This window comes from Anolis carolinensis, chromosome 2, assembly GCF_035594765.1.
Source record: "Anolis carolinensis isolate JA03-04 chromosome 2, rAnoCar3.1.pri, whole genome shotgun sequence".
In the NCBI taxonomy this organism is placed as follows: domain Eukaryota; kingdom Metazoa; phylum Chordata; class Lepidosauria; order Squamata; family Dactyloidae; genus Anolis; species Anolis carolinensis.
The window spans coordinates 181,197,304-181,212,886 of NC_085842.1; the positions used below are offsets into that span (position 1 = coordinate 181,197,304).

Here is a 15,583-nt window from a genome sequence, read left to right on the forward strand (position 1 = left end):
TATTCAACTATTAATTGCTAATCTGAATCTTAATCATTTTATTCTTGTGGAATTAACACAAGAATGCTGTTAATGGAAAGGCTGAGTTAATTAACTTAGCTTTGACAAAAGGTAGATTATCCCACTGCTATGAAATGTTGTCCCCCCTAAGGTTTATTTCCTTACCTGTTTATATACCTGCCCTTTCTCCAGCCTATTTATTTTGTCCCACTGCAAGTCCCCATTGTTGTCCAGTCTCCGGAAAGGTCTAAGGAGAGAAGCCAGTAGAAATACCAATAAGATGCCTTGGTTTTCTTGTGTTTGGAGGGGAAAAAGACATTGTGTTCTTGTATGTATCCCTCCAAACCCACACATTGTCCAGCTCTGTCACTTCAACCCACCTCCCCCCCCCCCCCATTTACCTGGATGGCATATAATTCCTGTTGAAATTCTAAAATTATGCCATACTAACTGCCAGTGAGTTTTCTGAAAATTCTTGTGTAAATCACAAGAGAAATAAAACATGGCATTTAAATAAGAGGGTGGGCAGCTGTAATGCTCTTAGATGTATGGAACTGCAACTCCCATCAGTCCTAGACAGCACAGTTAATGTTAAAATATCAGATTAGTTGTTCTGCAATGACAACTGGAGACCCACAACTTCTCTCTGAGTTAAACTAACTAAGTGACGGCTAAAGAATTTTAAAAGTTCTTGGCTACAGAACATGCATTGAGAAACATCATCAAGATGCAAGGAGGAAGGAAGACAGATGGGAAGTGAAAATAGAATATGCAGAGGTCAGGCATTATTTAGAGAGCACCCCATCTTGCTTTTTAAGTGAAGAATTATTACAAGTTAGTGCAAGTTTCCTACGCCTCCTCCCATTTCATGTCACACAAATATAAGTACAGTAGAGTCTCACTTATCCAACATAAACGGACCAGCAGAATGTTGGATAAGTGAATATGTTGGATAATAAGGAGAGATTAAGAAAAAGCCTATTAAACATCAAAATAGGTTGTGATTTTACAAATTAAGCACCAAAACATCATGTTATACAACAAATTTGACAGAAAAAGTAGTTCATTACACATTAATGCTATGTAATAATTACTGTATTAACGAATTTAGCACCAAAATATCATGATATATTGAAAACATTGACTACAAAAATGCGTTGGATAATCCAGAACGTTGGATAAGTGAGTATTGAATAAGTGAGACTCTACTGTATAAGAAATGCGAGAGAACCATGTGAAGAATGGGGAGACAAAATAGGCCATGAGACAACAAAAGTTTTAATGAATGTGATCCAAGAATGAGCAAAGAAAAACAAGCATGTTAAGAAAAAGATCGACTGCCGGTATCTAGGTCTTTTAAAAGTGTTGTGGCTAAGGACCATGTCAAAGGTTAGATCCTGCATTTTGAGACTCAGATTGTTCTCTTGACTCAAGTATTTGCAATCTGCAATTTCCCTTGTGGTTATACTTTGCATATAGTGAACTCTACCCTAAAAAATCACATACTAACTTCACTCAGCACAGATTGGTTTTGCCCTGTGAACAAAAGTTAAGGAAAGTTGGTGTGACCCATGCCATGACAACCACTGATTTCTATTTCAATGGAGTGGTGTAAATTCCAATCTGAATTTTAAAAAAATGTCCAAAGTGCTCTGGGAAATACCACGGTCAGTTCCCTTCAAGTTCAGGCTGCAACTCAGAACAGACCCATCATCCCACTGACATGGAAGCCACCAACATGCCTTTGAATCCTTGCACTCAAACTCAGGAGTGTGAAAATTATCCACAAAGAGTTGCTTTCACTTATCCCCGAAGTCCCACAGAAAACAAGATCCAGAACTAGGAGCTTCATGTTGAGACCACACTCACTTGACACAATCATTGAAGAAATGAGGCTTGTCCGCTTGGACGATGACGACATCAAAGAAGTCCCGCCAGTCTTTACCCACCATGTATCGCATCCCTTTATCCCTGGGAGCAAAAGAAAAGGATTATGGACGGCCATCGGTAGGGGGCACTGTGCCACAAAAAACTTGGTTCAGAAGCTTTTTACCATATGATCCGGAGAAGCAGCAGGATGGTGTCTTGAGAAGAAAAATATGCTGAATACAACAAGCCTCATGGAACTAAACCCTTTCACACATAGCTGAACATAAACAGCAAAGCAGCATTGATCTCTCCAACCATCATCAAAACTGCTCAATTGATTTGTTATCAGTCTGGGCAGCCAACAGAGTTATGGAGGTCTCTTGACTCAAAACTGATGCTCCACTTCTTTAAGAAAAAATATATCATAATTATATTATATTAGGAGCCTCCAGTGGCGAAGTGTGTTAAAGTGCTGAGCTGCTGAACTTGCAGACCGATAGGTCCCAGGTTCAAACCCAGGGAGCAGAGTGAGCGCCCGCTGTTAGCTTCAGCTTCTGCCAACCTAGCAGTTCGAAAACATGCAAATGTGAGTAGATTAATAGGTACCGCTCCAGCGGGAAGGTAACAGCACTCCATGCAGTCATGCCAGCCACATGACCTTGGAGGTGTCTATGGACAACGGCAGCTCTTCGGCTTAGAAATGGAGATGAGCACCAACCCCCAGAGTCGGACATGACTGGACTTAATGTCAGGGGGAAACCTTTACTATAAAATTTTAACTTTTAGAGAACAGTGTTGGTTAGCTTTTATTTTCAAAAGCAACCTTCTATTTCTCAATTTAGACATTTTCCACAGACGCCCTTGGGATTCCAGCAGTCTAATATCCATGATGCTCTAATTTGTGGCACACCAGCATATCTGAGAAATCATTTTGATGCTGGAATTCCAGCAAAAATCCAGAATTGGGAGTCAGAACGCCCTGCCTCTTTCTAACTTGCAACCCAGCCATGTCAGACTTACACAAAGCTGAAAGGGCTGTTGGTGATGAGGAAAAGCTTCTTGCCACTTTTAGCCAGGCGGTGCAGCACAGCATAGGTCTCATCCCCACGCAGAATGTACTTCTCTGCAAAAGAAAGGGAGGGGGCATTACAAGCGTCTCTGAATATGCCATAATATCTGAAATTACAAATCACATAAGTGAAAAAAACAGCAAAAAATTAGACACAGGCGTTGACTGCTCAGAACTAGCATTTTATGTTCTTAATATGGTGTCTGTGTTTATGTGAGCATAAAAGGAATGATTTATTTCATAATTTTATTTATAAGACTTCTAGTTTAAATAACTAAAACTCAAGTGAAATTTATATTTTAAAAGATGCAAAAAATTTTGAAGACATTTTGTAGCCTAGTTTTTAAACTCATCTCCTCCATTAGATTTCACCTCTGATTAGGGAATTCCCTCCCTTCTTATTCTGAGGCCAAAATGAACAAGCTTAACAGATGTGATGAAATATTTGGAGGATTATTGGGAAGAGCCAAATTTCCAGTGTAATCTATGCAGTTTTAGATTCTTAGAAGATCCAGGTTGAAGCTCGCACTGAGTTGTGAGCCTTGGGTCAGATAGTCATCATAGGGTTATCGTTCTGGTTATAAAGAGGGCAGAAAAAGTGTGCATGTTTGCTCTGGGCTCACCTGAGGAAAGATGGGTTTACAGTGCTAATTAATAATACATTCATTCTCACATTTGTTTTCAGATTTGGGTTGGGTTGTGCAAACGCTTATTCCACAATACTGCATATAACATTGCACTGAGAATTTCCTTTCCTGTTTTTTTTAATTAAATAAATGTTTGTGTATATATATATATATATATACACACACACACACACACACAGGCAGTTCCCAACTTACAAACAAGATAAGTTCTATAGATTTGTTCTTAATCTGAATTTGCTTTTAAGTTCAAACAGGTACATTTTTTAAGTGTAACTCTAGCCAAAAACATATATTTTTAGCTTTGGATAGCAGAGGAATAGCAGAGGGTTAATTATTATTTTTTATTATTAACACCCCCATGGTGTTTCTTTTGCTGTCTGTGCCCTTGTTCAAAAGATTTTATCTCAATATCTGTCTCTGTGATGATTGGATTTTGAAAAAAATGGCTTGTTGGGGAAGCAAGAATTGGTGAGAAAGCTTCAGTGGAGACACCTTTCCCCCATGATAACTCTTCCAGGAGTGAATTTCCCTTCCGGGAGGTAAATTTATCTCACTTCCTGTTGTCCCACCCATGTTTGTGCCTATGGGTTGTTTGTAAGTCGGATGCTTGCAACTCAGGGACTGCCTGTATAGCAAGCTTCTAGCACTATGTCTGGGTTAAGATATGCCTGGAAGTATGCCATCAATACCATCTCAATTCAACAGAAACAAGAGAAGCTACGGAAGGAGATTTCGGTTGCTTTTATATCTTGGCTTCTCCAATTACTTGCAATACTGGAATTTTGCCACATTGAGAGAGAGGATAAACTAATTTACTCCATGCACAATAACAGTCTTGGTGTTTTTTGCATTTCATTTTTGCCTCCCTGGTCAATCTTCTGCATTTGATTCCATGAAACAAGATTTGGGAACTGCTGTTGTAATGTGGCAGAGTCTACCATATTAAATGGTGGAACGGGGGGAAACAGTTAAGAGAAGTTACGTTTGGGACTGTCATTCCCAGACTCCCCTAGTGGCCATGCTTTTGGGAAATTCGAGGAGTTGCATCCCACCTTTTGCAAGCAATCTAGTTCTCTTCAGTCCCATGACAGGCAAGTACTCACCCAAATCTTGCATAATCCACTTGTACATAAAACCTTTGATGTGAACATCCCGGATGGCATCCTGTTGAGGATATTAAAAATCTTTTTTTAAAGAACACAGAAACAAGCTTTCAAATCTTCTGCTAGTCTCCATTTACTATACTTTTCCCACAAGCTATCGAGGACATTTTCAGCAGGCAGTAGGCTGAAACGAAGGATGCATCCACACGGCAGAATTTTAGCATTTTGACACAACATTAACTGCCATGGTTCAACATTATGGAATTCTGGGTTCTGTAGCTTTCAAATATACTTGATCTTTTGTTAGGGAGTCTTGGTGTTACAACAAACTACAAATCCTAAGATTCCATAGGATGGAGCCATGGCAGTCAAAGTGGTATAAAACCATTTTTCAATGAAGCTACACTGATAAACTATAAGACACAAGTTCAACTTCTGACTCAGCCATGGCCCAGGCAACAGTGTAACTAATAAATAAAATAAAAATGTGCCCCTCATGTTTTGCATCTTTGCAAACACAGCTTCGGGGCTAATGTATACATTTATATTGAATATACTTATTCTAACCCCATAGCAAAATATATGGGTTAAGAAGTCTTGCTATTTCATAATGCTTTGCCTCTCTCTTTCCCCAAACCCACTTCCTCTGTCCTTCAGTTTCTCTGTCTTCAATTTCTTTAATATACACTAGTGGCAAATGGGAAATGGCACCGAGCTATAATCAGATTGCAATTCCAGCTCTAAAAAAAATAGCAGGCACAAAGAAAAGGCAGAAATAAGCTTTTCTCCAGACTGCTTTCCTATTTATGGACACACTGACACCCCTGAGATGCCCATTTGCCATTTATTTATTCCAAATATTTCACTACCACTGTTCTCCACTCTTTGCCAAAATGAAACCTGAACTCATTGAGTGTAAAAAATAAATCCTAAACCAGCAAATAATACGAAGATGAAACCAACAGCAGGAGAGAAAACACAAAAAGTATTGTACATGAAAAGCACTGAAACTAAAAAGACTAGGAAAATACTTTCTTCCCTATGTGGCACTTGTGCATTTGTCTTCATTTCAAAAAATAGTTTGCTATAGGTTTCAAAGGCCAAGAATGTTTTTGAGTGCTTGTTTGAAATACCTTCCAAAGGTCCTGATCTGATCTGAGGCCTCAAGGCTGTTTTTTATTTGTTTAAACCAAAAAATGTAGATTTTGTTTCTGCCTTACGTAATGCACATATTCTCTCTCCCACTTCCCAATTGTTGACATAAGATTCCTTTCAGTGTTTTTTGTACTCATTCTGGGGTTGACACAAAACTGGTTCTGGGGAGAACTGCCCTGTGGGCCCCTGCCAACATACATGTAAAACAGGCACTCATTTGGATATATATGCCTTCTCTCCTTTTTGAATAGCTGGACAGCAGCACCAGAGTCTAGAAAAGTGTTTTCCTTAGACAACTGCTTTTTAAACTGTAGGTCCTGAACCCTTAACTCAATGTTGGGGTCCCAAAAAATTAGCAACAATAAAAGGTTTCTGAATGTCGCTCATTTACACAACACTGTTAGCAGTGATGTGCAGTATTTACAGTGGACTCAGAAGAACATGCTTCAGCTATATTCCATAAAAATTGAAAATCAGCCTCTTTAGCAAGCCTTGAAAGGCTGATTTATTACAGTAGAGTCTCAGTTATCCAACCTTCGCTTATCCGATGTTCTGTATTATTCAACACAGTCTGCCTTTTAGGAGTCAATGTTTTTGTAGTCAATGTTTTCAATACATTGCGATGTTATGGTGCTAAATTTGTAAATACAGTAATTACTACATAACGTTATCGGCTATTGGACTGCTTTTTCTGTCAATTTGTTGTAAAACATGACGTTTTGGTGCTTAATTTGTAAAATCATAATGTAATTTGATGTTTAATAGGCTTTTCCTTAATCCCGCCTTATTATGCAACATTTTCGCTTATCCAACATTCTGCCGACCCGTTTATGTTGGATAAGCGAGATTTTATTGTATCAGTAAATGTTTGATTTTTTTTTTTACTATTTTATATGCCTTTTATATCAGGCCATGTAAAAATGTATCAGGCCGAAAGGGGATGCAAGTAGGAAAAATATAAGAAGCCCTGTTTAAGTTTAAGAAGACTATCACTTCCAGAATCCCCAAAGAATTCCAGGGACTCCAGTCTGTAGGTGGAGCTCCGTTAAGCTCGAAGCTAAATATTACCCAAATTGCACTCCCCCTCTCACTAGACAATGAATACAAAATCCCAAGTTAAACCTATCAATGTTCTGTGTGTGGTGAAGTCTCCTTCTTTGGAAATTTTTAAACAGAAGCTGGATGGCCATCTGTCAGGAGTGCTTTGATTGTATATTCCTCCATGGCTGGGGTTTGGACTGGATGGCCCTCTGGGGTCTCCTCCAACTCTATGATTTGATCTCCCTTCTCTCCTTCCTTGAAGCTCACCTACCTTTGCTCCCTACTCATCCATGCCATGGCTACATAGTGGCCAGTAGAGAACAGAGAGCACCTAAGAAGAATATGTCTATATTCAGAAATATAAAAAGCTCCCAAGGATCCCTGGAAAAGCCTTCATTATGATGCTTCTGATTATGGGCTGGCTCTTTCCCCACTACATGTTACTACATGGCCATGTTAGGTGGGAGCAGAAACAAACAGATCGGTTTGGAGAGGACGAGGGTCGTTGTACAAGGGAGGTGTTGAATTCTATGAGTAACCTTTCCAAGGTGTCCTTCACTCTGTTCCGGTCACAGAGGTGGGGTCTAATGGGTGGGAGAGCTAAAAACAGAGATGGTGTACGTGCAGCAGCTGGGAAATGGAGCCATGCTATTTATGAGGATGCCAATTTTGACCTCTTGTCCCAAGCTCAGGCTGGGGACAGTCCCTGAACCCAAGAAGTTTTTCAAGTTTCTATATCTGTAGCAAACAAGGGAACCTTGCAGCTCCAAACACAAGCAGAGAAAATGAGGGGGGGGGGGGGCAGCTCGGCGAGCATTAAAGCAGCTGGGCTCCTAGATAAGCTTCCCTGGCAGCCCTTCCCAAAACGTCCCCGGCTCAGAACAACTTGTTCTGATGCTTGCCATTATATGTCACACCCACCCACAGCAGAGAGTTCAAACACGGGAGGGAGGAGAGGATAGGAATCGCACAAGACTTTCAGAAACGAATTGCTGGTTCAGGATAAACAACACAAAGAACACAGAATGCCCCACAAAGGAACCACCGCTGGGTAGAATCCAGGAGTTCTAATGTGCATCTCCCAGAACTAAAAAGAAGAAATTCCTCCATTTCTATTGTCAGCCAACCCCTCCTTTTTTTTACTGCCACCCACATATGTCCGCAAAACAGCCAACAACAAGAAGAGAATAAGTGTATGCATGAACACATGGACACACACACACCAACATACCGTCACATCTTTGTAGAGATGGATTGGATCATAATCAATGTCGTTGCTGATGAAGAAATCATTGGCTACAGCCAGGAGGGTCATTTCAGGCAGAGAAAAAATGTCCATAAATTGCTTTATGGCGGGACCCTGAAACGAGGAAGGCACAAAAAGAAGCAAAGAACAGGGTACATTGATATTTTCCTTTTTAGAGAACTGTTCCTCACTCTGCACCAATTTCTGTGCAAGATGCCACAGAAGTTAATTTAATCCAGGCCACAGACTTCAATGTATTTGTCTGATGCTTTTCTATGGCAAAAACCATTCTTAAAATATGTGTTGTCAAAAGCTTTCATGGGCGGAATCACAGGGTTGTTGTGTGTTTTCTGGGCTGTATGGCCATGTTCCAGAAGCATTCTCTCCTCACGTTTCACCCACATCTATGGCAGGCATCCTCAGAGATTGTGAGGTAACATACCTCACAACCTCTGAGGATGCCTGCCATAGATGTAGGCAAAACGTCAGGAGAGAATACTTCTAGAACATGGCCATGCAGCCCAGAAAATACACAACAATTCTCAAAATAGTTTACAGCAACATCGTAGAATTACATGATAAATAACAACCTTTCCAAGTCATTTAAAAACATCCACAACTCAAAACGTAAACTGTCATATAACTAGGTAAAACATATCAGCATAATAACATAGATTATCAGCATAATAACATTAAAATGATCCACTAAAGCTCACTCTATGGTCTAGCAAAACAGATATACCAGAGTGAAAGAAATAAAAAATCCAATCAGCAGCCTAAATAAGACATGTTATCCAAAGCTAAATGTTGTTTCGGTTACAAACACATTCACCATAACAACCATCCCTGTTATCCATCATCATGAAAGTCAACATGGAAGCTGCCTTGGGTCCCCCTCTGGGGAAAAGGTGGCATACAAATACAATCCATTAATCAAATAAAATAAACATGCAAGTTAACAAAGACAATCTGGATCTGAGGCAGGGAATGATTAAGTAGGCACGGGGATTAGATATGTTGCAGAACTCTGAAAAGTTATTTTTCTGGACTATCTGAGACCTTTTGTTTGAGAAGTCGTAAACTGAAAAAGTAAATTTTCAAAGCTCTGTATACAAACCACATAGGGTTTGCAAGTTAATGGAAAAACAGCAGCTATACTACCTGGACTTTATTTCCTCTTCCCACCCATTTCCACCTTATTCCTGTGAGCAAAAGTGTATAGTATTTCAAATGACTATTTCAGCATGATTTTTGTTATCTGGATTAACATTAAATAGCAACTGTGTGAGAGATCTAAATAGTATTGAGAGTATAGCAAATTGGCGTAACCATTTCCTCACATGCATTGACAAAAATGCAAACAGACTGGATAAGTCACACAGAGATGAGGGGGGAGGGAGTACGTCACACTCTCTCAGCCTCAAAGGAAGGCAAAGGCAAACCATCTCTGAACATACCTTGCAAGAAAGCCCTGTGATAGTCATCATTAGTCATAAATGACTTGAAGGTACAAAACGGTAACAACAACAGCATGAGAGGAAATTATTAAATCCACTCCTTGTAGTTCCAATTTTAATTGAGCTCCCAACCCCACATTATCTGATAAGATTGTTTCTTTTTTTTAAAAAAAAAAACCAGTGGTCACTCACATTAGCCCAAAGGATGTAACTCATGGAATAGTCCCTGAGTCTTCACAAAATGTCACATGAACTTTCTCAACTCAGTCTCCACAAAAAATGAAGACTAGAAATCTAGCCAGATCATCAGAACAACAAGTTCTGTTCCAGTGTTCATATTTTGCATGCATTTCACAAGCATGGTGACTCACAGAAAACCACGCAGCTCAAAGGATTGTAACTCTTGGGACAAATAAGCCAATTAGTAAAACAATATTCAAAGCAAAAATGCATACATAGGCTTCTTGAAGAAGCATAGACATCATGTTTTTTGAGCTCTGTATACAAATTCCATTAATCCTGTTCCAGATTTTAAGTCATATTATTATTATTATTATTATTAGTAGTAGTAGTAGTAGTAGTATTATCAACTTTATTTATACCCCGCCTTTCTCCCCATGGAGATTCAAGGCGGCTAACAATCCCTACTTAGTCAAGTTTAAAAAGCGCAATACAAAAGTTTTAAAAGAATTAGTCACAAACATCAACCTGCCATTCATGAACAATCTGTCTGTTCTCACATGTGATACCATTGCAAACCATAACCTTATCCATAACTTACGACCCAATTTCCCCTCATTCCAATCCTGCAAACTGGAGATACTGGGGATACTGATTTTCAGCAAGCAAAGCCTGTGCTCTACCACTGAACTGAATCCTCAACTCATACTGTAGAAGCTTTTCAATGCTCATTAAAAATCCTGAAATGCTACTAGGACTGTGGGTATGCCTACATATATTGGGGGGGGGGGGGATAGTGTAAAGTGCTCCAGTCTCAATCTACCTTTCTCTCTTTTTTTAGATCTCCCTTCTATCTTTTCTTCTCTAACACTCTTACTTTTACACTGTGAGGTCCTGATATCATGAGAATAACCAGAAGCAAGTCCAGTCCCACTCTGCATCAGCACTGTCTGGTTCACTTTGAATATCTGTGAGATGGTTTTACAGAATGTTCCACGTCTCTAATAAAGAGCACTCACCCCAACAAAAAGAAGCTTTGAAACAAGAGCACCTTGCCCCTATTTCAGTCCCCAAGGTTTGCAAAATCTTCAAGACAATACAACTCTCTACTCATATATGTGAACCTGGAGGTCTAGCTGAGAGGGGAAGTGGTGTTGCAGGCTACTCAAGCTTCCAGGTAAAAACAATCCTATGACTGCTATTGAAATACCACTATCACTTGGGAAAACTCTACAGATATGTAGCTGTCTAAGTCAGTAACAGCTGTCCCCGATGTACACATGGCCAGTACCCAACATCAGTTGGAAACTAAGGCTGGGCAACATGATGCTCAAGGAATAGAAAAGGCACCCTACCTTTCCATAGAAGCCACTCGCCTGATGCAGCGGGATGTGATGGGTACCATCATACATCTCCAACACTTCATCATCTGGAACAGGTTTCAAGCCCCTGTGGAGGACAAGAAGAGGGAAAAGGGTTTAGGTCAAGAGGTGTGAAACTCCAAACCATGGGTCTAAGCAAATCCAATAAAGGCCAGAATCTAGACTGCCAATACAACTTAGAATGGCTAATGGAAAAAGATAATGAGTTCAAAACTACTGGAAGGCCAAAGTATACACATACACCATTAATAACTATGATTAATACAAACCAGAGTTTGAAAAGGAGGAAGAGAAAGTAGTTTTCTAATTTATCTATGGTAATTTGTTTGAAGATTAAATCCAAAATCCTAAAATACTGCACAAGATTGAATTTAAAAAATAATTCCTTTTTTTTCTATGTGTGCTGAAGAAAGGGAAGATTTATGTTGACAGACATGCACTTCAACATTCAGTCTTTCTTTCTAGATCTCATCTGTCTAATTGGTCCTGTCCCAGCCATTTGGACCAAATGACACTTACCTGTACACAGTGCCCAGTTGGATGTAGTGAAAGGCATCTATCTTCATGAGCAAGCCCTATGGGGAGGAAGGAGGAGAAAGATCAGAGTCAGAAGTGTTGTGTTCTGAAACTGGATGTAGTTCATGGCCTCCCTAACCTTCCAGTTCAGTGGTTCTCAACCTGGGGTCCCCAGATGTTTTTGGCCTTGAACTCCCAGAAATCCTAACAGCTGGTAAACTGGCTGGGATTTCTGGGAGTTTTAAGCCAAAAACATCTGGGGACCCCAGGTTGAGAACCGCTGTTCCAGTTGGTGCCAGAGTGCTATAAAATACCACAAGTTTTACCCATGCTCAATTAATGGTACACAACAGAGAAACATTCCAGCCTTTTAGGTGTTAGGGTCTAGCAACCCCTCATATCCAATGGTAGAATCCACATCTGAGCAACTAATTCTATCTACCCAAACTATCCTTGGCCCTACTGTTGGCTCAATGGGGAACCCTTGGGCTTGTGTGCATGCCCCTGGGTAAAGCGGATGGAAAACATACCTCCAAAGGGTTATTTGGTGCAGAAACAAACAAAACAATCAAAGCATGCAAGCATGACCCATCTCCTCCAACCAATAACTATAAGAAATGTGCAAGACAGTAACAGGGGAAAAACCACTCCAAAAGTCAATTCCTACCTAGTCTTCACAATTTTTCCCAGCTGCAAACTGCAGAGCTAATGCAGAAAAAGATCAATACAAACTAACTCATGCCCTACCAATGGGCAGCTCTTCCTATTTGGCAATGATGTTGACAAGGCCCAATACACAATAGGAATGCTGGGATAACATGTACTCTTGACACTTTACACAAGGTTTAGACTCTTGCCCTCCACATTTAGTACAACTTCCAGAATGCCCATCAATAGGCATCTGGGCTAAATAGGCATCAGGAGAACATCAGATTGCTTACTCCTTCCTTATACCAATCCCATACATTATTTTAAAAATCAAGAATGGAAATCATTCACCCATACAGATACTGTTGGATGGCAGCCCCCACTATTTCTCTCAAATTACTACACCTATAAATCCCAGGTTGCTGGGATTTGCAATACAATATAATTTGGGGGACCTTTGGGGGCTGTACTATTCTCACCCATCAAAAATATTAGCTGTCTTTTAATTCACACATACCTATGTTATGCTTTCATGCAACACACTGAGGATAACAATGAAAAGAGGGAGAATTCTTTTCTAGGTTTTCAGAGTCAACCTCTATCCAGTTCCTTGAAGTTGATTGTCATACATACAGTTGACCACAATGTTAGTATTTTATAAGGGTAATAATACCCAGCAGCTATATAAATTGGAGACAACTAGTACATTGACATTGTTATATGTATATTCTCAGCTAATCCTTGTGCAAGACATATTATAATTAGTCCATTAATTGCAAATTTAACACAAAAAAATCAGCCCAATTTTATGTCAAATTATTATTACAGAATCACAGAGCTGGACGAGACCACAAGGGTTATCCAGTCCAATCCTTTGCCATGCAGGAAAACAGAATCAAAGCACTCCAGACAGATGGGCATCCAGCCTTTTCTGAAAAACCTCCAGAAAAGGAGAAGAAAAGAATGTCAGGATGATTTCACTTGTTGACAAGTTTTTTCTCTGAGGCAATCAGGATTAGGGAATAGTTATTTCCTGTCCTAGGGGAAAATATGTGAAATAAGCTCTACCTTTATGGTTTCAACAAGTGTTTCATGTGCTCTGAATTTATTTTATAGGTTATGTTTTTGTTTCATTGCTGGGTTTCTAGACTGTGATAAAGAACTGCCGTTGTTGTTATGATAGCCAGGACAACTTCCATTCTGCACATGTGGTAAGTGTGAGTGTGTTAGGAGGAGAAAAGAGAGGAGAGAAACATTCTGGATTCTCTCAGTGCCACCATTAAAACAGTTAAGCCACCATGATTATGATTATGATTATTACGTTTATTTATACCCCGCTTTATCTTCCCAAAGGGGACTCAAAATGGCTTGACATAAAAGCATTGGTATCCAATTTAAAATATATAAATATACAAACATTAAAACAAAATTAAACACAAACATTGGCCTCTCACCTTAGCAATGTCATAGTGCAAACCTCGAATGGCAAAAGTGGGCCAGTATTCATACTCCAAGATGCCTTTTGGATACTGACGAGAAAGAAATAAAACAAATAATTAACAAAACAGGGAAACTAAAAACATGGCATTTTGGGAAGCATCCTCAGGCATACCTCAGTTATCAAAGCCTCTGACAAAGAAACCCTTTTTTACAGTCTTTTACACTTGTCCAACCCTCTTTTCTTCAACATCCTTTAGCTAGCAGAGTGTCTTTTACCAGCTTTGGCACTGAGAGGATGGTGAAGGAAGTCAGGAGAAACTCAGACTTGCAATGTCATGTTGCAACAGTCTGGCCTGAGTAACCAATGCAATAAAGCTTGAGCTAGGAAAGGACCGCGGAAGTACAAGTCAGCCCTAGGTACATTTTGAAAGAAGCCTTCAGATAATCTCTAGACCAGGGCCCCCCAAACTAAGGCCCATGAGCCAGATGCAGCCCTCCAAGGTCATTTCCCCAGCCCCAGCCCTAAACTTTAGACTTAGGGTCACCCTAAGTCTGAAACGACTTGAAAGCACACAACAACAACAGCAATCCTAATTAACTTAACTATCTCATCAGCCAAAAACAGGCCCACATTTCCCATTGAAATAGTATATGTTGGTTAAAATTGTTCTTCATTTTAAATATTGTATTTTTTTCATGGTTTTTTGCACTACAAATCGGATATGTGCAGTGCGTATAGGAATTCGTTCATGCTTTTTTTAAACTATAGTTTGAGGGCTGTCTGCTTAAAAAGTGAACTAGACCTCTAAAAAGGTTGAGGACCCTCTAGAGCAGGGGTCCCCAAACTAAGGCCCGGGGGCCGGATGCGGCCCTCCAAGGTCATTTACCTGGCCCCTGCCCTCAGTTTTATAATATAATATTTTTATATCAGTTTTAATAATATAATATTGTATATACATATAATATTGATAGAAATATTAAAATGTAATACAATGTAATACTAATAATAATACCATATAATAATATTAATTATATATTATATATTACATGTAATATTACTAATAATATTACAATATAGTGGTATAATTCAATATAGTAATATATAATGCTAATATTGTTCTATGCTAATAATATAATATATTGTATATAGATATAAAGTGTAAGCTGCTCTGAGTCCCCTTTGAGCTGAGAAGGACAGGATGTAAATGTAGTAAATAACAAATAAATAAATAAATAAATAAATTTTTGACTTAGGCTCGCCCAAAATCCGAAATGACTTGAAGGCACACAACAACAATAATCCTAATTAACTTGACTATCTTGTTGGCCAGAAGCAGGTCCCATTGAAATCCTGATCGGTTTGAGTTGGTTAAAATTGTTTTTATTTTTAAATATTGTATTTTTCTTTCGTTGTTGTTGTTGTTGTTGTTTTTGCACTAAAAATAAGACATATGCAGTGTGCATAGGAATTTGTTCATTTTTTTTCTTCAAATGATCATTCGGCCCCTCAACAGTCTGAAGGATTGTGGACCGGCCCTCTGCTTTAAAAGTTTGAGGACCCCTGCTCTAGAGGGTTCAAAATGTTTTTGTTTTTTATGCAAGGTTTACCTGACCTGGTTGTTTCATTTCATGTAAGCATATCATTTACCTTGAATAAAAGGTTTGCTGAAACATTTTGAATGGTTCCTCTTTCTTGTGGAGTTGGCAGCTATACCTAGGCTTTCTTATTTTTGCCTCTGATAACAATTTTTCAGTTAAAGAAGTAATGTCCAAGAACACATCTCATTTTTTTAACTGAGGCATACCTGTAATTATTTCTCTTGATTAAAC

At 39.2% G+C, this 15,583-nt stretch overlaps 1 protein-coding gene across 2 annotated transcripts in view; it reads right to left on the bottom strand.

Moving 5' to 3' along the window:
* Nucleotides 1-15,583, bottom strand: part of LOC100564769 (5'-nucleotidase domain-containing protein 2) — a 38,987-nt gene that overhangs the window by 6,344 nt on the left and 17,060 nt on the right. For both annotated transcript variants that reach the window (XM_008103917.3, XM_062971239.1), the window contains exons 3-10: nucleotides 13,768-13,842; nucleotides 11,669-11,724; nucleotides 11,123-11,216; nucleotides 8,116-8,244; nucleotides 4,689-4,749; nucleotides 2,890-2,992; nucleotides 1,870-1,971; nucleotides 166-247 (exon numbers count right to left, since the gene is read on the bottom strand). In XM_008103917.3, coding sequence (XP_008102124.1) covers nucleotides 166-247; nucleotides 1,870-1,971; nucleotides 2,890-2,992; nucleotides 4,689-4,749; nucleotides 8,116-8,244; nucleotides 11,123-11,216; nucleotides 11,669-11,724; nucleotides 13,768-13,842 — 702 coding nt within the window. The remainder of the gene's footprint in view (nucleotides 1-165; nucleotides 248-1,869; nucleotides 1,972-2,889; nucleotides 2,993-4,688; nucleotides 4,750-8,115; nucleotides 8,245-11,122; nucleotides 11,217-11,668; nucleotides 11,725-13,767; nucleotides 13,843-15,583) is intronic.